Source organism: Hemiscyllium ocellatum, chromosome 40 (genome assembly GCF_020745735.1).
Source record: "Hemiscyllium ocellatum isolate sHemOce1 chromosome 40, sHemOce1.pat.X.cur, whole genome shotgun sequence".
In the NCBI taxonomy this organism is placed as follows: Eukaryota; Metazoa; Chordata; class Chondrichthyes; order Orectolobiformes; family Hemiscylliidae; genus Hemiscyllium; species Hemiscyllium ocellatum.
Window position 1 is genome coordinate 17,047,893 of NC_083440.1, and position 22,993 is coordinate 17,070,885.

Consider the following 22,993-nt stretch of genomic DNA (forward strand, 5'->3'; position numbering starts at 1 on the left):
CTTCTCTAAAATTTTGTAACTATCTTAAAAAGTGCATTCGCTGGTTTATTAACAATCATTTCACATTGTGTAAATGCTGGCACAATTGTGGAGTCTGTAATCTGTAGGAAACGGTGGAGAACATATCAATACACAGGTGATCAATTCAGAATTTGCAGTAGACTTAACAAAAAAATACACTGCAATGAAGCAATCAAGGAGCTCACAGAATTCATCGCATAAGCAGGCATTTCCCTATCCCCATAACCCTTCAACGTATTACTAGTTAAATATCTGTCAATCTCCGACTTAAATTTGTTCTGTGTTCCAGCATTTCTATGGGAGTGAATTCCACAGATTCATAACCCTATTAGAGGAGGAATTCCTCTTAGCAATACCATGAACAATAACATTGTTGATTTCGAACACATAATCACAGTTTAGGAGAGGTGGTGAAAATCTTGTTTAAAATCTGGGTTTCCAATGGAGAATGGAGGCGAGACAATGGGTGGTGGAAAAGGAACGGTATAACTTACGTCACATGCCTGGGCAATGGTGGTACAATTAAAACCTGAGACTAAAACACATAAGATGTAGAGAACTGCAGAAATAGTAGAACAAAGAACAAAAACAATTTACAGCCCGGGAACAGGCCCTTCAGCCCTCCAAGCTTGTGCTAATCCCAATCCACTGTCTAAACCTATCTCCCAATTCCTAAGGATCTGTATCCCTCTGCTCCCCACCTATTCATGCATCTGTCCAGACGCAAATTAAATGAATCTACCGTGCCTGCCTTTACTATATCTGCTGACAATGCATTCCAGGCACCTTCACCCTCTGTGTAAAGTACTTTCCGCGTATATTCCCGTTAAACTTTTCCCCTCTCACCTTGAATGCGTGCTCTCTCGTTATTGAATCCCCCACCCTGTGGGAAAACAAGCTTATCTCTATCCATCCTGTCTATACCCTTCATGATTTTGTAGACCTCAATCAGGTCCCACCTCAATCTCCTTTTTACTAATGAAATAAGCCTAACCTATTCAAACTCTCTTCATGGCTAGCACCTTCCATAGCAAGTAACATCCTTGTAAACCTTCTCTGCACCCTCTCCAAACCACCCACATCCTTTTGATAACGTGACGACCAGAACCGTACACAGTCTTCTAAATGCAGCCGAACCAATGTCATCTATAACTTTAACATGACCTAGCAACTCATAGAGGCAATATTCCGTCCGATGAAGGCAAACATTCCATCTGCCTTCTTGACCACTCTATCTACCTGTGCAGCCACCTTCACGGTACAATGGAGCTGCACTCCCAGATATCTTTGCTCACCAACTTTTTCCAAGGCTCTTCCATTTACAAACAGTATAGTTTGCTCTAGAATTAGACCTTCCAAAATGCACCACCTCACATTTGCCTGGATTGAACTCTATATCTGCGACTTCTCCGCCCAACTACCCAGTCCATCTATATTCTCCTGTATTCTTTGAGAGTCCTTATGCTTTGTGATACTCCACAAATCTTCGTGTCATCTGCAAACTTACCGATCAGACCACCAATCCCAGATCATTTACGTAAATCACAAACAACAGTGGCCCCAGCACTGATCCCTGTGGATCACCACTGGTCACCTTTCTCCATTTCGAGAAACACCCATCAACTACTACTCTCTACCTCCTGTTGCTCAACCAGTTATTTATCCACCTAGTTCGAACACCTTGCACAGCACGTGACTTCACTTTCTCCTTTAGTTCACCAGTAGAGTTAACTAAGGGTTGGACAATTTTACAGGGATTAGCAGTGATGGAAATAAAGAGGGATATTCAACAATTTTTTTTAACATGATTGATCCCTTGATTGGTCAGTCTAGTAAGCCAGTGGGTAATAATTTGATAAGTGAACAGGACATTTTAAATGTTAGGATACAGTGACTGAGATTCTGGTGAACTGGAAAGGTTTCGATGTAGGTGCCATGAGAACGACAACAGTATATAATGTGACGATGCTGCTCCTTTAACAAGGTTATGTTTTCCTTGCTTTATTTTTCAAAAGGGGTCTTAAAAGGCAGAGGTGCTGACTTGTCTAAAAGGATGCCTAACAGGATTGCCTAAGGTAATAATCAGAAAAGAAGGTTTTCAGTTCTTCTTAAAAAACACACACGCTGGTACAATGAAAGGGGAGTGACCAGTTCTTCCGGTTCAGGGGTTTTTCTACTTTGATTTAGTTTTCAGCTAGGGACCCAAAGAAACAGCTACAGTGAGAAGAGGCTCCATTCTGATTCTCTCTCTGACATCTCTCTTGTCGGAAAGTGTATTTGAAATTACCTTTTCTGCTAAGGGGTGTGGTTATGGGGATGTTGTAGGAAATTAGAACAGCATCATTAAGTTGCGATAGAGTCAGTTGGGCTTTCAGATAGGTTTTAAGTTATTTCATATTCTATTCTGTTTTGTTTGTGTTTCATCTGCTAGTCTGTGAACAAATTCTGTTTTGTTTAAAGCTGAGTCGTTTGACTAGCTGCATCACTCCTGGAATATTCACTATACACATGGTTAAAACAACTGGAAACACTAGGGCCTCAGCTACATTGTTGAAACGTTTGGAGGGAGTCTGGCCTGGCCCCTAATAATAAGCATTTTGGCATTATACGTCTTAACATGTTAGGTGGGTGACATTCTGCACAAGAAATTCTCTTTTTCTTATAAGAGAACTGACTCACTGGACAAGGTTATAACTTGGAGCTTCAGGGAAGTTATGCATCAATAGAAAATATAACACAGCACATCAAACCAATACTCCCCACATTGGAAATTGGAAAGAAAAATGGCAAGATTTGGAAAATATTCAAAAGGCAACATTTGCAAAGATGGAATTATTGGTCATGATTCATATTGGTGACCTCTCAGCAGAAGAATACAGAGCCTGGAGCACTTCCATCACAAACGTCTATTGGCTGAATCACTTCTGATCAGGGATACGGAAACCTTCAATTCTTGAATTCCTTATCTAACCAGAAGCTGGTGAGACCGATGTTCCAGCCAGAGAGGGACAGTTGAAAGGCAGCAAAGAAAATTATTATCCAATGATAACTGGAAATGCAAGTCTGTAAGAGAACAGAAACATTGCCATGAACGGTGTGACTATTGTGTAATTACCTATCCCTAATTAACCAGATGGCAGTTAAGAGTCAACCACATTGCAGGAAGGAGGGCTGGAGTCACATAGAAGTCAGACCAGGTATGGACGAGTTGATAAAACATGGCGTTGGAAAAAGCACAGCAGTTCAGGCAGCATCTGAGGTGCCAGAGGGCTGACATTTTGAGCATAACCCTTCTTCAGGACGAGGGACGGGGAAGAGGGCTGAGAGATAAATAGACGGAGGGAGAGTGGGGCTAGAGAAAACATAGGTGGGATGTGAAAAGGTAGATGATTGTGATAGGTTGGTGGGAAGTGAGGATTGGAAAGGTGGAAAGAAAGATGGACAAGTAGGTCAGGGCAAAAAGGCAGAGCTTGATAAGAGGTTTGGAGGGATGGGTAGATTTGGAAACTGATGAATTCAATGTCAAAGCCATGTGATTTTCGGTTCTCGAGATGAAAGATGATGCGTTCCTCCTCCAGTTTGTGGGTGGCCTTGATGGACATGCCATTGAGGGAGTGGGAGGGGGAGTTGAAATGGATGACTACAGAAAGGTGAGGTTAGTTAGTTCTAAGGACCAGGGATGATCCCTGACCTGTTCTGTGATTTCAGCAAATAAAAACAAATTACCGCAGAAACTCAGCAGGTCTGTCAGCATCTGGGGACAGAGAAACAGAGTTAATGTTTCAGGTCCTCGTTCTGAAAATGGGTCACAGAAGTCTGAAAGTTATTTTCTCTCCCCACAGATGTGGCCAGACCTGCTGAGTTTCTGCAGCAATTTTGTTTGTTTCAAATCTCCAGTTCTTGTTTTTGCTTCAGGTAAAGGTAAGTCGACTTTAACCTGAATAAGCCCTTCTTCAGGAATGAGGAAGATGTGCCAAGCAGGTTAAGATAAAAGCTAGGGAGGAGGGACTTGGGGGAGGGGCATTGGGAATGCAAGAGGTAGAAGGAGGTTAAGGTGAGGGTGATAGGCTGGAGAGGGGGTGGGGACGGAGAGGTCGGGAAGAAGAGTATGGGTCAAGAAGCTGGTGCTGAGTCCGAGGGTTGGGACTGAGATAAGGTGGGGGGAGGGGAAATGAGGAAGCTGGAGAAATCTGCATTCATCCCTTGTGGTTGGAGGGTTCCGACGCGGAAGATGAGGCTCTCATTCCACAGGCATCATGTTGCCATGGTCTGGCGATGGAGGAGGCCAAGGACCTGCATGTCCTTGGCGGAGTGGGACACAGTGGGATGGCGTTTTTACAGGGGACAGGGTGGGAGGAGGTGCAATCTAGTAGCTGTGGGAGTCAGTCTTAGGAGGACCAATTCCAATACCGAACAACCCAGATAGTCTCCTGCTTGGCACACCTTCCTCATTCCTGAAGAAGGGCTTATGCCCGAAATGTCGATTCTCCTGCTCCTAGGATGCTGTCTGACCTGCTGCGCTTTTCCAGCAACACATTTTTCAGCTCTGATCTCCAGCATCTGCAGTCCTCACTTTCTCCTCAGTTAAAGGTAGCAGTTTCTGGCATGAGTGAACTACTTTTTTTTCCTGACAATCAACAACGTTCTTCAGCCCTTCCTCATTAGACGTAATTCCAGGTTTTTATTCAGTTCAAATTCAACCATGGCGGGTTTGAATGCAGGTCCCCAGAACTTTACCTTGGTTTCTGGATTCACAGTTTAGCAATAATGTCATTAACTCATCACTTGCCCAATCAGTGAGGAGTTTAGTTTTGTTGACAGTATTCGCTGTATAGGCAAAAGTGAGCACTGCAAATGCTAGAAATCAGAGTGCAGATTACAGTGTTGCTGGAAAAGCACAGCAGGTCAGGCAACATTCGCGGAGCAGGAAAAGCCCTTCATTCTGTTTCTCTCTTGACAGTTGCTGCCAGACCAGATGAGTTTCTGTGAGCAATTGCTATTTTGAATACAGATTTCCAGCATCCGTGATTCTTAATTTCACTCTAGAAATTACACACCTCTGAAGCATGTGGGATTTAACCCTTGGCCTCCTGATGCAAGGGTAGGGACACTATCACTGCATCGTAAGTGTTCTCAGCTAATGGTGTACAATGCTAGTCACACTGAGATTAATCGATTTGACCAGAAAATCTGTCCACCTTTCATTATTCACCATCAGCTGTAGGCAACCCTCGATTCCCAAGAGAAGGAAGCTCGTTTTTACTTATGCTCATTTTACCTCATACAATGGCAGAGACGAAAAGATTAAAAATTGAGCTGCAAACCATTTGATGACGTTCTCCCATAGCCAAGAGGTTACAGAGTGAGATGTTGAACCAGAATTGTCATAGAAGAATAGAATCCTTACCGTGCGGAAGCAGGCCATTCAGCCGATCAAGTCTACACTGACCCACCAAAGAGCATCACACCTACCCTATCCCTGTAACCCCTGTATTTGCCATGGCCAATCCACCTAGTCTGCATGTCTTGGGACTATGGAAGGAAAACAAAGGGAACCCACATAGACACAGATCATGTGCAAACCTCCATGCCGGCAGTCACCTGTGGGTGGAATTGAGCCTGCATTCCTGGTGCAGTGAGGCAGCAATACTAACCTCTGAGCCACCATAACAATTACACTTGAAGTAAGGAAGAAAGTCAGACAACAAGCTCAGAATTATGAATCAAAAACGAATTTGGATGACCTCATTCACAAAAATACAAAGCATCGAAATTAGTAGGAAATGTAAATATGATGTCATTTTGTTTCCTGTACTCTTCTGGCAACGGATTGGGGTGGTCCTTTGAAAAATAACAATTGTGAAAGAACTTACTAGGGTTTTAGAAACAAGTTACTAGTACACATTGGTTTCATGTTCACACCATTGGTTTTGTTTCAAGCAGCAGTGAAAGCCCTTGGTCAGTTTTCATCGAAGGAAAAATGAAACATAAATCCAAGGATGTATTTTTACTGGAAGCATAAAGAAGGGTGGCATGGTAGATCAGTGGTTAGCACTGCTACCGCACAGGGAGCCGGGTTTGATTCCAGCCTTGAGCGACTGTCTGTATGGCATTTGCACGATCTCCTAGTGTCTGCGTAGGTCTCTGGATGCTCTGGCTTTCTCCCGCAGTCCAAAGTTGTGCAGGTTAGTGTGGAGTGGCCAAACTAAATTGCCCATAATGTTCAGGGATGTGCAGGTTAGGGTAGATTGGCTGTGCTAAACTACCCATGGTGTTCAGTAATATGCAGGTTAGGGTGGATTGGCTGTGCTAAATTGGTCCATAGTGTTCAGGGATGCATAGGCTAAGTGCATTTGTCAGGGGTAAATGTAGAGTAATAGAGTCAGGGAATGGGTCCAGGTGGGATACTCTTCGGAGGATCAGTGTGGAGTTTTGGGTGGAGGGCTTGTTTCAACACTGTAGGGACTCTATCTAAGGGCATCCGTGGGTCCATACCCACAATATTATGTCGAATTCCGGGCCCTATATGTTTTTGAGGAATGACTGGTAGTTTGGTTTTGAGGAACTGCAAAGTCTGATCATTGACTTCAGAAAGAAAGCAGGAGAGCAAGACCCACCTACACCAATGGAGCCGAGGTTGAGAACTTCAAATTCTTGGGAATGACAATAACTGTCAATCTGTCCTGGACTTACCAAGTAGATGCAATAGCCAAGAAGGCACAACAAAGGCTCTTCTTCCTCAGGTGGCTCAGGAAGTTCAGCATGTCCAAAGGATCCTCACCAACGTTTACAGATGCACCATTGAAAATACAGTGTCCTGGTGAAGAACAGTCATGTATGGCAACTGCTCTGTCCAGGACTGTCAAACACGACAGAAAGTTGTGTGCACCAGCCAGACCATCACAGGAGCGAAGCTCCTCCATGGACTCTATTTACACTTCTCGTTACCGTGGAAAGGCTGCCAACATCATCAAGAAGTCCTCCCATCCCCAATTAGTACTCTCCTACAACCTCCTCCACCAAGTAGAAGATACAGAAGCTTGAACACACGCACCAGCAGGCTCAGGAACAGCTTCTTCTGTGCTGTTGTTAGACTGCTGAATGGATCTCTCTAACTTCATATAATGTCAATTTGGCTCATATTGATCTTGCTTGAGACACATCCCATGCAGTGTAACTTGTATGACTAACTCTGTAGAAACAGTCTATGATCTGTATGCAGCCTATGATCTGTCTGAGTACAATAAATTAAAATCAAAATTCAACATCTGAGCAAATTCAACGCAACACTCCTTTGGTATGTGGGTCTGGTTTTTACTGAAAAATTCGGAAGAAATGCAGTGGAACATAATGAGACTGAGAAGACGATTCTACTCTTGGGTGAATCCGGAAATAGCAGGCACAGTTTTGAAATAAGCATTTGAGATTGCAATTAAGCAAAGTAAATCTCAGAGAATGGCATTAATATATGGAATTCCCTACCCCAGAGAGCTGTGCAGATTGAGTCACTAAATATATTAAAGGCTGAGATAGATGGCTTGTAAAAGCACACGGAAAGCAAAAGCCTGGGGAACAGGGTGGTAGATGGATTTGAATTCAGTTTTATGACTTTCTTGATCCTATTGAATAGGACATATTGGCCGAACTCAACTCCTAACTGCAATAGTCTTCTCTTGTCACAAAGCTGGTCCTTTTTTTAACTAAAAGCTGCTCCTTTTCTTAAAGATACTGCATCTTTGGTTTTTCTTAGAAGGCTCGTAAACCAGATCTCCTTTCCGATTTGACTGGTTTAGTACAAAGATTAAAGGGTATTGAGAGAGCTTTTTGTTCGTATGTAAACAGATGCGACTTCAGGTCAAACGGTCATGCTTTAGAAGTGACCTGCATAATGTTAGCTGAGTGGTGAGTTCTCTAACAGAGCAGTTCAGTCCAGTACTAGTTAGTAGTTCAACAGTGGGCGGTGTGGAAACAGGCTCTCTCCCTCTGTCTGCCCTTCTAACTCCAACCTGTAAGCATCTGCTCCAGTTTTACTGTTTTTTTTTTGGGGTGAGGTTTGCTTATTGGGACTGTTGTACACATTTGGAACAGCATAATTAAGTCTAAATTGGATACATCAATTTCTGTAGGGGTTCTTGGTATTTAATTGTGTAATTTTGTGAATAATTTTTTGTGTGTTTTAAACCCTGATAGTCAACCTAGCTAACTTACTCCAGGTAATTTTCACTGTACACTTACCGAAACAAATTGCAAAGCTATGATCTGGGCTGCTTGCTTAAGAACATTTTGAGCGGTCTGGCCTAGTCCAAAACATTCTCCTGGACATTGTGCAACTGTCTAATATGTGTGATAGCAAGTATTTATCTCTTTCATTTACTTGACTCGAGTGAACGCAAACTGAGCTGAGATGTAAAGCAGTTTGCACGCTTATTATTGCCTTGTTAATAGAAAGATCATGAGATCTCGGAGCATAGAGTTATACAGTAAGGAAACATATCTTTCAGTCCAACCCATCCATGCCGATCAAGTTTCCCAAACTAAACCATTTCCACTTGCCTGCATTTGTCCCATATCCCGCAAAACCTTTCGTATTCATGTTCCTTTCAAAATCTCTTTTAAATGTTGTAACTGGACTTGCATCTACCACTTCCTCTGTACGAAAAAGCTGTCCCACGGGTCCCTTTGAAATCTTTATCCTCGCAACTTAAAAAAAATGGCCCCTCGTTTTGAACTCCACCACCCTAGGGTAAAGAAAAGACCTTTGCTATTCACCTCATCTACAGTCCTCGTGATTTTATAAACCTCAGTAAGGTCACTCCTCAACCTCCTGTTCTCCTGCGAAATAAGTGCCAGCCTATTATTTTGGAAATTAATCCTCCCGTCCCGGCAACACCTTGGTAAATCTGTTCTGAACCCTCTCCATTGACTCATCAAGTCTTTCCACCAATCAATGAGATCATGGCTGATCTGGCAATCTTCAGTTTCAACCTCGTGTATTTTTCCCCATTGTTCATAATTGATTCAAACAACTGTTTGTCTCAACATTCAATAAGGACGCATGGGATACAAGGAAATCTGGCTTTCATGATACAGAATTGGCTGGCCCATAGCAGACAGAGGGTGGTAGTAGATAGAAGGGCTTATGCTCGAAACGTCGAATTCCCTATTCCTGAGATGCTGCCTGACCTGCTGTGCTTTAACCAGCAACACATTTTCAGCTGTGATCTCCAGCATCTGCAGACCTCATTTTTTACTCGTAGATAGAAAACAATCAGCCTTGAAGCTCTGTGACTAGTGGGTGCGCCAAAGGGGTCTTTCTGGGACCTCTGCTCTTTGTGATTTGTCTAAATGACTTGGATGAGGAAATGCAAGGATGGATTCATAAGTTTGCCAACGAAATGAAGGTTGGTAGAATTGCAGATAGTGTGGCTGGCTTTTGTAATTTGCAACGGGACATTGACAGGATGCAGACCTGGGCTGACAAGTGGCAGATGGAGTTCAACTTGAAAAAAAGTGTGAAGTGATTCCTTTTTGAAGGTTGAATTTAAATGCACGTTACAGGGCTAAAGGCAGGACTCTTGGAAGTGTACAGGAACAGAATGATCTTGGGGTCCACATCCATAGATCCTTCACAGTTGCCACCCGAGCTGATAGGATTGTTAAGAAGGCGCATGGTATGTTGACTTTCATTAGTTGGGAGATCGAGTTTAAGAGCTGTGAGGTTATGCTGCAGCTCTATAAAGCCCTGTTGAGACCACACTTGGAACATTTTGTTCTGTTCTGGTCGCCACATTTTAGGAAGGATGTGGAAGCTTTACAGAGGGTGCCAAGGAGATTTACTAGAATGGCTACCTAAAATGGAAGGCATATCTTTTGAAGAAAGGTTGAGGGAGCTAGGGCTTTTTAAAATTGGAGTGGAGAAGGATGAGACGTGACTTGATAGGGGTGTACAAGATGATGAGAGATACTGACAGAGTGGACAACCAGAGAATTTTGCCAAGGGCAGAAATGGCTATCACGAGGGGACATAATTATAAGATGATTGGAGGAAGGTTTGGGAGATGGCAGTGGCAGATTCTTTACTCTGAATGGTGAATGCGTGGGGAATGCACTGCCCGCAGAGGTAATAGAGTCAGATACATTAGGGCCATTGAAGCAACTCTTGGATAGGCACGTGGATGTTAGGAAAATGTTAGGTACGTTGGTTAATTTGATCTTAGAGTAGGATAAAAAGTCGGCACACCATCGGGGGCTGACGGCCTGCACTGTGCCAAGCTGTTCTATATTCTATGTACTTTACAATGTAACTCTACAGCAGTCTGCAGTGAGAAATGGCACAGATTCACTGTCTCCTGAGAGATGAAATATGTCTTTATCCCTGCCTTAAATGGGCACCTCCTTACTCCAAGATAATTGAAACTAGACCTAGGCTCTCCGGCAGGGGGAAGAAATGTCTCAACATCAAACCTGCAGCATGGAAACAGGCTGATATCTAGACACAGTGTGTATTAGGGTAGGAAGCTGCATGCCAAAGAGGAGAGATTTAGTGTCAACAATTCTACTATCAGGCAAGAGTCACTGTTAACAGGCATCTCATCATTTCTAGCAAGAATCTCAGCTCAATGTCTCCAGCTTCAGTGAAACATGTGGCTCGTTCCTCCAGACCTTGAGATAGGCGTCATTGGCCCGACCTTACACAAATCTCCCAGATTATTTCCCACAGCCCACATCAGTCAGGCTCTTATTAGACGCCACCTTTAGGGAGAGGGAAGACCAGGGGACAATTATAGGATGATCAGACCTATCATCAGATTTGGAAAAATGCTGAGATAGTGAAGTTGTAACGCAAGACGTGGTCACAGAGACAGGAAGAAAGGCATTTAAGGTGAAAAGGTTTGCATTCAAGCCTTTGATATAACCAAATACAACAAACGTAAGCAAATAAATTGACTGCAGAGGACAAATACACCCGATCAGGAAGGTATCTAGCAAGACATTCTGCTATTAATATCAATAAACATTAATAATATGTACTTCATTTAACGAAGGAGCTTCGCACTTTAGGCAAATGCAATCCATATTGAACGTTCTCACCTTAATGGCTCTAGTCTCTTCAATTCCATTCCAGATTGATAATCCAATTGACGTTAAAGCAATCAGCAAACCTATGACGTTCGAGACAAGTACAATACGTAACTGGAAAGGAAAGGTCAATCATTGGTTAACATGAGTCATTGGGTCATGCAACATGAAAACAGAACCTTCAGTCCAACTTGTCAATGACGAACATCATCCCAAACTTATCTAGTCCCACCTGCCTGCCACCCACCTGCCCATATCCCTCCAAACCTTTTCTATTCATCTACTCTGTCTTTTGAATATTGTAATTGTATCTGCATCCTTCCTTCCACACATGATCCACTCTCTGTGTAAAATATTTGCTCCTCATGTCCTTTTTAAAAGTCTCCCTGCTCTCACCTACTGTTTCTTATGACCCTGCCTCACTAGTTACCTGATGAAGGAGCAGCGCTCTAAAAGCTATGTTATGGACTAAGCCAGGCACTCAAAACATTCTTAAGCAGGCAGCCCAGACCATAACTTTGCAATTTGTTTCGGTAAATGTACAGTGAAAATTACCCAGAGGAAGATATCAGGTTGACTACTCAGTTAAAAACAGACAAAAGTGTATTCACAAAATTGCACAATGAAACACCAAGAACAAAATAAGGAACCGCTACAGAACTCAGTCTATCAAAACGAGGCTTCATTATGCTGTTCCGAATATACGCAACAGTTGCAATAAGCAAATACACTTAGAAACCAGTATAAATAAATGGAACAGATGCTTTGATGTTGAAGTTAGAAGGGCACAGAGAGAGAGATAGATAGTTAGATAGATAGATAGATAAATAGATAGATAGATAGATAGATAGATAGATAGATAGATAGATAGATAGATAGATAATAGATAGATCGAGAGAGAGTTTGCTTCCAAACAGCTCACTCTTGAACTCCCAAGTACCTTTGGACTGAACTAAACTGCTCATCTGGAGAGCCCTTTCATTCTACAGGTCACCTCTAAAACAGTGGCCTGAAGTCTTATCTGTTTACATATAAAGAAAAAAGCATATCAATACCATTTAATCTCTGTACCAAACCAGTCTAATCAGCATCGAGAGCAGTTTATTACCCCTTTGAAATAAAAAACAATGATATAGTATCCTTGAGAAAAGGAACAGCTTTTAGAAATAGGAAACGAGTTTTGTGACAGCTAGTGTTTCCAAATACACCTGTTGGAGCATAACCTGGTGTTGTTGCACTTTTAACTTTGTTCACCTTGAAGGTGTGACCCCTAGTCTTAAAAATGTCTATCCTATGGAAAAGACAACTACCATTAGCTCTATCTGTACCACTCATTATTTTATAAACTTCTACAAGGCCGTCACTCAAACTCTTACACTCCAGTCAAAAAAGTCCCTCTATTATAATTCAAACCCTCCATTCCTGGCAACAGCCTGGTAAATGTGTTTTGAAAGCTCTCCAGCTTAATAATAACCTTCATATAACAGGGCAACCAGAACTGGAGACAGTACTCCAGAAGAGGCCTCACCAATATCCCATACACCCACAATCCTATACTTCCCAACCCTTTACTCAATGAACTGAGCAATGAAGGTAAACGTGACAAATGCTTTTTTATCCACACTGTCTACATATGACACAAACTCCAAAGAGGTCTACAGCACGCAAACAGCCCTTATCCATGCTGCCCAGTATTCACAATTAAACTAGTTCCATTTAGAGTCATAGAGATGTACATCACTTTGCTCCAACTCATCCATGTCGATTAGACATCAGAAAGTACTTTGGTTCCATTTGCCAATATTTGGTCTACTCTCTCTAAACATCTTCTATTCATGAACTTACCCAGGTGCCTTTAAATGTTGTAATTGTACTAGCATCCACCACCTCCTCTGGCAGCTTGTTCCACATACACACCACTCTCTGCGTGAAAATTATATCCTCCAAATCTTTGCCATTTCACCTTAAACTTCCTTTTGGACTCTCCTACCCTGGGATAAAGACCTGGTATATTCACCCTATCCCTATTCCTGTCACGATTTTATAAACCTCTATAAGATCGCCCCTCAGCCTCTGATGCTCCAGGAAAAACAAAACCCCCTGTCTATTTCAGCCTGTCCCTGTAGCTCAAACCCTCTATCCTTAAAATATTTTCTGAACCCTTTCAAGTATCAGCTTTCCGACAGGAGGGAGATAATAATTGAATGCAGCATTCCAAAAGTGGCCTAACCAATGTCCTGCGCAGCCACAACATGACCTTTCAACTTCTACAGTCAATGCGCTGGCCAGTAAAGGCTTGGGTGTCAAACACTTCACTAAGGATAGAGAGAAGGTCATTGATGAAGCACCTGAAGATAGTTGGACATTGTTTTACATAAAATAAACTAGATAACTTAATCACCAAAGATACAATACCTTAAATTTTTCACTTATCCTGAGTGGTAACAAAGGAATCATTCCTATGACACAAAACTGCAACAGAAAAGAGAGAACACACACAAATTAGATAAAAGTATTGTGATCTCTTCTGCGTCAGACAGAAAAGCTCCCTCATATAAATTGTCTGAGTCAATACAACTGCAGAGTTTGTATTTAAAATTATTTAAAACAAAGTATGTCATTAATCAGAAGGAAAATTTGCCCCATTCTGATTGTCTGGTTTCAGCTCAGTCATTCTTTTGTGAGATGCAGGTTACAACTCCTCAGATACTGAAGCAGTTTATGTCCAAAAGCAGCAGGAACTGAACAATAGCTGAACTTGGAATGGAAAATAGCAAGTATAAAGGTTTATAAAATCTTCAAGGGCCCGGATAGGGTGAATCAACAAGGTCTTTTCTCTGGGGTGGGGCAGTCCAGTACTGAACAGTAAGTGGGCGGCACGGTGGCACAGTGGTTAGCACTGCTGTCTCACAGTGCCTGAGACCTGGGTTCAATTCCCGACTCAGGCGACAGACTGTGTGGAGTTTGCACGTTCTCCCCGTGTCTGCGTGGGTTTCCTCCGGTGGCTCCGGTTTCCTCCCACAGTCCAGAGATGTGCGGGTCAGGTGAATTGGCCATGCTAAATTGCCCGTAGTGTTAGGTAAGGTGTAAATGTAGGGGTATGGGTGGGTTGCGCTTCGGCGGGACGGTGTGGACTTGTTGGGCCGAAGGGCCTGTTTCCACACTGTAAGTAATCTAAAATGAAGGGCATAGGTTTCGGGTGAGAGATGAAAAATATAAAAGATATCTAAGGGGTATATTTTTTCATACAGAGGGTGGTGCGTGTATGGAATGGACTGCCAGTGGAATGCATGGAAGCTGCTACAATTAAAAGGCATATGGATGGGGCATATGGATGGGCATATTAATAGGGGGTTGAGAGGAATATGGGTCATGTGCAGGCAAATGGGGCTAGATTAGGTTACGATATCTGGCTGGTATGGACGAGTTGGACCGAAAAGTTTGTACATGCCTAAGGCTCGAAGACTAAGTAACATTCAAACATGAGTCAATGACTGGGCACTGCATGTCGGCATAAGCTTAAGATTATATTTCAAATCAACTTGGTCAACATGCCACACCAAAACGAGATGTTTTCACTTCTCCATTTAATAGTGTAGCAAATTATAGAATTACATTGGAACACAGCAATAAACGTAAGCCTACACTCTCAGAGCAATTCCAAAATGATGACACTACCTCGAAGTCTCCCACTAACATGAACCCATGTCAATCCTATCCAACTCCTACTGATCACCCCTGAATCAAACAAAGATCAATTCTACTTTTTGTTTCCTTCCAAAGTCTCCCACAGCAGTGCATCAACTCTACAGCAAGAGAATTGTGTGCAGTTCTGGAATCCACATTGTAGAAGGGATGTGATAACATAGAAGAGGGCGCAGAGGAGAATTTTACCTGGACTAGAGGATTGCAATCACCAACAACAATTGGACATTCTTTGATTTGTTTTCCTTAGAGGAGACGAAGAGAGGATATGTCAGAGGTGTGTAAAATTATGATGGATACAGTCAGGAAGGAACATTTCCGGTTGGTGCAGGGGTCAATGACTGGAGCATAGATTAAAGGTAGCATGTTCAGAAATGATGCGTGGAAGTATTTTTTTCCCAAGAGGATAGTGGGAATCTGCAACTGTAAGAGTGGTAAAGGCAGAAATCGCCATATCTTTTAAGAACTATTAATAAGGCATGCAAGGCTATGAGCTAAGTGCTGCAAAATTGGATCATTATAGAATCATCGTGTCGTACAGTTGAAACAGACCTTTTGACAATGCTGATCAGATATCCTAAATTAATCTATACCTGTTTGCCAATGTTTGGCCAATATCCCTCTTAGACATTCCTATTTACGTACTCATACAGAGGACTTTTAAATGTTGGAGGCTTCCTAATCTCGATAACATCTTTTGGCAGCCCATTCCATGCATGGACCACCTCTGTGTGAAAAAGTGACGACTCAATTCCCTTTTAAATGTTTCCCCTCTCACCCTAAACCAATGTCCTCTAGTTCTGGACACCCCCACTCTGGACAAAGACCTTTGTAATCCACCCTATGCATGCCCCTCAAGATTTTATAAACCTCTATAAGCCTCTGACCCTGCAGTGAGAACAGCCCAAACCTATTCAGCGTCTCCCTGTAGCTCAAACCCTCCAACCCTGGCAACAGACTTGTAAATCTTCCCAGAACCATTTCACGTTTAACAACATTTTTCCTATAGCAGGGAGACTAGAATTGAATGCAATATTCGAAATGCCCTGTACAACCACAACATGACATCCCAACTCTTCTACTTAATTAGGTGCTTCTTTTTGACAGGTGTGGACATGACGTGATGATTGGCTGAAGGGCCTTTTTCTGTAGACTATATCCACGAGTCTATCACTATATTTGTCACTATAAAACATAGCTTCTAATGATATGTGCGATCCTTGACACAAATAAATCTGACCTACTCCACCCTGTATCTCAAATCACTGTCCAGTTTTCTACCATTAGACCCTTTTTTATTTTTCTTTATTTAATTTGACTTTTTATTGTCACGTGTACCTTGGTGAAGTTTTATTTTGCATACAGTACAGGAAGATCATATCGTAAGAAGTGTATGAGTAATAGAACAGAGCGAGGAATACAACATTACTGCTGAGAGAAGATGCACAAAGATTGAGATCAACATGACATTTAAAACTCGAAAGAGTCCAATCTGAAGTCTAATAACAGCAGGAAATAAGCTGTCCTTGAATCTGTTAGAATGTGTGTTTAAGCTTTTGTATCTTCTGCCGGATGAAAGGGGTTGGAAAAGATTATAACCGAGTGGGAGGGGTCATTGATGTTAGATTCCTTTCTGGAGTAGCAGAAAGTATAGGTGGAGTCAATAGATGGGCTGTTGATTTACGGATGAAGAATGTTTTCCCCATTTTCTTCTATAGCCCTAAATCAATTGCGAAGCAAACCTATCCCAGTAGTCCCATAATAGTCAACCCAAATTAGTCCTTCTGCCCGAATTCCTCTTCTTAGTTCTGTATCAATACAAATAAAGTTCAACATCAGGGTCCAGTCTGAGACCCTGATCAATCCGCAATAGGACCAATTTAAAACTCTTACCAGAACGCCAGACCACCATGGAATGCGGGCTTGTGCAAATGGGCTATGGGGCGTTAAAATCGCCGATGCAGTTCCCAAAATAGCGATTGTGAAGCCCAAGTACATTTGACTTATCTGTAGACAAGTACCAAAGCAAAATAGGACATCAGCAATGAACAGACATAAAGGTTCGTTGATTAGCAGACAATCAATAATTCAACGGTTTTCCAAATCAACATCAGGCTCATGGTATTTCTAACTGAAGAGACACCAAAAGCCCAACATTGAATGGTTATGCTCCATATCGGAACAGACACTGAACAAGCATTTGGAGGTAATGTTCTTGAGGTTTTGTGACTGGCCTAACAATTCAGAAGCCCATAACAAGGCTTGGGACATGAATGCCAGTCCCACCAGGCATCTGTAATGAAATCATGAAACCATAACCGATTGATATAAAAGCCCAAACTGGCCCGTTTATGTATTTTAAATGAATTAAAATCAATCTTCCATTCTTGTAATGACCAACAATGTGGTCGCCTCTGACATGCCTGTACAAGACACATCCATTAAGGACAATAAGAGTTGGGTAAAATTAGCAATGCCCTTGAAAGGAATATTTTATTTGGTTTACGTTTAGAGAAGCTGCTAAATACACCATGGATTGTGTGAACTTGTTGTGGTATTAAAGCATGCATTTTTTCCCCCTTTTTTTGAAGAGACGTTTTAAGGCAGAGGTGATGAGCTGTCTACCACAGTCACGAGGATAAACAGCCCAGCGAGGCGTTGAGTTTTTATTTTAAAAATTGGAACCATAGAAGCAGCCTGAAGGGGTGTGGAAAACTCCCATTGACCTAAGACTTTCTGGTTTAGCTTTCTGCAGTTGCCGTTGCGGTCTTGAAGAAGAGGAAGGGGCATGGAAAGGATAAATAGACAAGGTCTTTTCCCTGGGGTGTGGAGTCCAGAACAAGAGGGCATAAGTTCATGGTGAGAGGGGGAAGATTTAAAAGGGACCTAAAGGGGCATCTATTTCATGCAAAGGGTGGTGCATGAAGAGAATGAGCTGCCGGAGGAAGTGGTGGAGGCAGCTACAATTATAGCATTTAAAAGGCATCTGAATGGGTATATGAATAGGAAGGGTTTGGAGGGATATGGGCCAAGTGTTTGCAAATAGGACTAAATTAGGATACCTGGTCAGCATGAACATATTTGACTGAAATTGCACTGTTTTCGTGCTTTACATCTCTATGAGTCGAAGAAAAAACAAGTTGGTGGCATAGTAGAAAGTGAAGAAGGCTTCCTAAGATTGCAATGGGATATTGATCGAAAGGATCAATGGGCCGAAACATGGCAGATAGAGTACAACCTGGATAAATGCGGGATATCCCATTTTGATACAGCAAACAAGGGTTGGGCTTACACTATTAATGATAGGGGCAAACGTTGTCATTAAATTCTCATTGCGCACCAGTGGGATCTTTTTGCATCCATCTTTTGGAATACTCACAGAAGGATATCGTAGCTTTCCATCACGTCCATAGTCTTTGGCTTTATTTTTACCTGAGAGAGATCAATGTACGGAAAATAGTTTATCATCAGAAAATCAAAATGGGTTTGTAGTATTCGATTAGCAATGTTCCAGCGCAATATTTGATCTTGCTTTAAATCCCTACCTCCCGCCCAGATGAGACTAGAGTTTACTTCGAGGCATAACATGGACAGAACCCTTTGGTCCATCGTGTCTATGCCAAACACCAAACATTTAACTGGAACTTGGTCGATAACTTACTGCACCCTGAAACTTGAAGTGCTCAACTCAATGCTTCATAAATGCTGCAACTGTTCCTGCCAGTCCCACCCTCTCTGGCAAATCCCCATATTTCTACCACCCTCTAGGTGAAAAAATCTGCTCTCAGATCCCAGTTACACATTACTTTAAAATTATACCCTCTGTAGGCACGTCTGCCATGGGGCGGTAATTCCCATGATGCACTCTGTGCTGCCTTACATACATTCTATTTCTGGGCCTGACCATCGATGGAGAGCTCTGCCTCAAAATTTTCAGACAGCACTTCCATAGCAGTCACTTCGCACTTGCTGTCACAAAACAGGAAGGTTCGAAGGACACAAAGCTTCAGTGAGAGGCGACCAAGTTAATGCATATGTGTAAGATGTGTAAACAATTTGACAATATGTAAACAGCTTGTCAACTGAGTGAGGGGTCAAGATGATAACGTGAACGAGAGGTTGCAGAGTCATAGACATGTACAGCACAGAACGAGACCCTTCAGTCTAACTCGTTCATGCTGACCAGTTTTCCTAAATTATTCTAATCTTGTTTGTTAGCACTTGGCACATATCCCTCTAAACCCTTCTTATTTATATACCCATCATGATGTCTTTCAATTGTACCATACACCCAGATGCTTTTAAATGTTGTGCCAGTCTCCACCACTTCCTCTGGCAGCTCATTCCATACACGCAACCCAATCTGTGTGAAACAGCTGCCCCTCAGTTCCTTTTTAAATATTTCCCCTCTCACCTGAAACCCATATCCTCTAGTTTCGGACTTGCCCACTCAGGGAAAACGACCTTGGCTATAGATCTAACCAGGCCTCGCATGACTTTTACAAACTTACATAAAATCACCACTTCAACTTCTGACACTCCAGGAAAAATAGCTCTAGTCTATTCAGCCTCTCCCTGTAGCTGAAACATTCCAACCCTGACAACATCCTTGTAAATCTTTGTAAGGAGTGTGAAGTGAGGACAAGGGGAGAATAGAGGGGAGGAACAGGGGAGGCGGCAGTGTTGGTGAAGAGAGGGAGAGGGAAAGGCGATAGGTGGGGGTGAGAGAAGTGGAGGTTAGATTGAAAGGGGTGAGGAGGGGAAATGGGGAGAGGTGGAGAGTAGAACAGAAGGGATGAGGAGTGGGAAAGGAAGAGGAAGAGGGAAGAGGGAAAGGGATGAGCAGGAAGAGAGTTGAGTATAGAGGGAAATGGATGATGTGGGGGAAATGGAGTGGTAGAGGGGAGAAGGAAAGGGATGAGGTTGGGGAAAGGTTGAGTGTAGAGGGAAAGGGATGAGGTGGGGTAAAGGGAGAGGTGGAAGGTGGGTGAAGGGATGAGCAGGGCAAGGGGATTGGATGAGGAGAGTCATAGGGAGGGGAAAGGAAGGTGAGGGGTGGGGATGGAAGAGGAGGGAAAATAGGTAAAGGAACGGGGAGGAAGCTTGAGTTTGGATTGTCGGTTAGGGTGTTTGACATACTTTTATGCTCTAACTTTTCCTAGGTTGCTCTCCAAGTAATCATTTTTGAATCCTTCGAAGCTCCCTGACTCCAGCCTTTGATTTAATGGTTTCTGATGCAGAGTAATCTGCTAATCATAAGTTTCAACTGTCCGGCCATCTCCACATAGTCAGTGCATTGGAACCTTGGAACCTCCCTCATTCCTTGGCATGATTGTTTTTCCAAACAGCTGGGTGTGTATCCGAATTTTGAAAAGTACGGCCAATACATTTTTCTGCTCACCAGATAAGTCCCTTGCAACTTGAGATGCTGACCAGACTGTTTAAATACTCACGGGCATTTGTTTTTACATTTCTCTCATTGATTGGCTGCTTTAACTCTGAATCTTGGCCATGATCAGAGCTCGCTCCTGACAATGCTCGTTCTTGATGACATAAGTAATCCACTGACTTTTTCCTGCATCCATCAAGTTCATAAAGGCCCTGCACAGATAGGAATATCACTGAAGCTCTGTAACAGTATTCTGGATGTAAATTCACCACATGAACTAGAGAAACTGCAGGGAGATTGATTATACATTCCACATTCTCCATAACACTGAAGGATGGGAAAAAATTGAATTCGTCCTTCCCACACCCACAACCACCCCACCGCCCACCCCACCCCACCCCCAACACACACACACACACGCACACAAGCAAAGAGTTCTGAAAGGCAAATCTCTGAGGTGTAGAAGGAAAAAGATAATCTGAACAGAATTTATAAGGCAAGATCTTGACTGACTCGAAGAGTTGAATGTTTGAGAACTTTAAATGGAGAGTTAATGAAGGCAATGCATTTGATGTGGATGTCCTAAAAGTTATTGATAAGATTCCACTAGTTTGGAAAATAATACCTTACAAGTCAGGATAACCGAGAAAATCGGATTGGAAGTTCTCTCAAGTCTACACAGCCACCTGCATACTTGACATACCTCCCTATGTCACCAGAACAAGCTCAATCCTCCACACACTCAGTGACCCATTCATTGATATCAGAACTGAACTTATTAAAGGTATTTCCATGAAGAAGCATAACTGGTCTTCCCTGTGTTTCTGTCAGGAAATTCTTATCTATGTCATGTTGTCAGAGAACCTTAGTCAGGATCTTCACGAAACTGATTAAAGGAGCAATATGATGTGCTCCTACTTGTATCGGTTATGTGCTTTGCATTTGTTTCTTTTTCTGGAAGGAAGCACAAATTCACAGGAAATGTTAACCAGCTTTACCGAATTGGTTTCTGTCACTAAGATCTTTGCTAATAGCAGTAAATCATTGAATTAGACTTGTTTCTGGAGAAGGAGAAGCTGCTGGAAACCCATGAATTCCCAAGCGTTTTGACTGTATTGAAATTGCTTCCAATTAGTAAGGCACACAGATCAAAGGATACAATATCATAACGACCACAATAGTAGAATTAGGCCTTTCAGGCCATTGAGTAAGCTCTGCCATTCGATCATGACTGATATGTTTCTCAATCCGACTCTCCTGCCTTCTCCCCGTAAACTTACTAAACATGAACCTATCTATCTTTGCCTGAAATCCAGTCAATGACTTGCCTCATCAGCATTCTGTGATAATTTCTATGGATTCACCTCCCTCCAGCCCTGGATGTTCCTCGGAAACATTCCTCAAAAACATTGGGACCGAAATTAAGAAACCTTTTCTCACCGAGAAGGTTGAGTTACATCCTCCAGCAACCTCTTATATTCAAGAGACAGCTCTGATGTATGAAGAAAATGTGAAAGAAATGGAAAACCTGAAAAATGTGAAGTTGATCCACACATCATTCCGACAACAGGAAATGGGAGGTCACAATGAAGAGAATCCCTACAGCGTGGAAACTGACCATTTGGCCCAACAAGTCCACACCAACATCCCGAAGAGCATCCCCCCTAAACCGAGCCCTCACCTACCCTAACTCTGTCGCCCTGCATTCCCCAATGGCTCATCTACCTAGCCTACACATCCCTGGAAACTATAGTCAGTTTAGCACGGCCAATCCACCCAGCCTATACATCTTTGGATTATGAGGCAAAACTGGAGCACCTGGGGAAACCCCACACAGGCATGGAGGGAAGGCGCAAGCTCCACACAGACACCTGTCTGAGGTTGGAATTGAACCCAGGTTCATGGTATGGCGAGGCAGCAGTGCTAACCAGTGAGCCCACAAAACTCTGCGGTGTTAACTTAGCACAGAGCAATCTACAGTTGCAATGCAATACCTTGGCTCGAAATACTCAAAATTTCCTGCTCTGGAAAAAAAAACACCAGTTGAATTTTTGAGGAAGGAAACTTGAAATTTACCTCTTTCCCTATGAGCCTTTCCACCAGATCCATTCTGGGAATAGCTCCCAGAATATCCACAACCACGTTTAAAGCTTTCTTCTTGTCTTGGTAGAATTTCTTCAGCAGCTCCGCCACCTTCAAAGCATTTGCATTTTCTAGTTTGCCAGCTGGTATGCGATGATCACCCAATAAGTGCCTGAAGTGTTTCATCTCCTCGTCTGTCAAATCCTCTAGAATTTGCTGAATTTTCTCCATGACTTCCTGAAAGGAATAGGGTGACACACTGTATTTGTCGTACAATATCATGTTGTATAACTTTCAAAGGGAATAAATAGTGAGACCGAGAGTTGGAAAAATGACTTCAAAGCTTGATTCAATGTGACTGTGTCTAATTTCCCATCGCCCCGTGCACATATCTCATTAACATCATTGCCCATGAATTACAAAACGTTGTCAATTGCAGTTTCAAACACTTCAAAGATGATACTGAAGAACATAAGAGCCAGTATCAGGAGACAGGAAGACCACAACAGGTGGCACAGTGACTCGATGGTTAGCACTGCTGCCTTATAGCACAATGGTCCCAAGTATGATTCCGGCCACGGGTGACTGTCTTGGGTGAATGAGGCATTTGCACATTCTCCCTGTGTCTGTGTGGGTTTCCTGCAGATGCTCCGGTTTCCTCCCACAGTTCAAATATCTGCAGGTCATTTCAATAAAGGGGGTGGGGAGGGCAGGGTT

General features: G+C 42.7%; 1 protein-coding gene across 1 annotated transcript; it reads right to left on the reverse strand.

Moving 5' to 3' along the window:
• On the reverse strand, nt 1-22,509 carry LOC132834524 (uncharacterized). Its single transcript, XM_060853443.1, has 7 exons — nt 22,271-22,509; nt 20,259-20,406; nt 18,185-18,237; nt 16,699-16,812; nt 13,516-13,572; nt 11,113-11,214; nt 1-3,084 (listed from the first exon to the last, which is right to left on the reverse strand). Exons 1-7 carry the CDS (start codon nt 22,505-22,507, stop codon nt 2,968-2,970), a joined length of 828 nt encoding a protein of 275 aa, XP_060709426.1. The 5' UTR covers nt 22,508-22,509; the 3' UTR covers nt 1-2,967.
• Between the last annotated feature and the right edge of the window lie 484 nt (nt 22,510-22,993).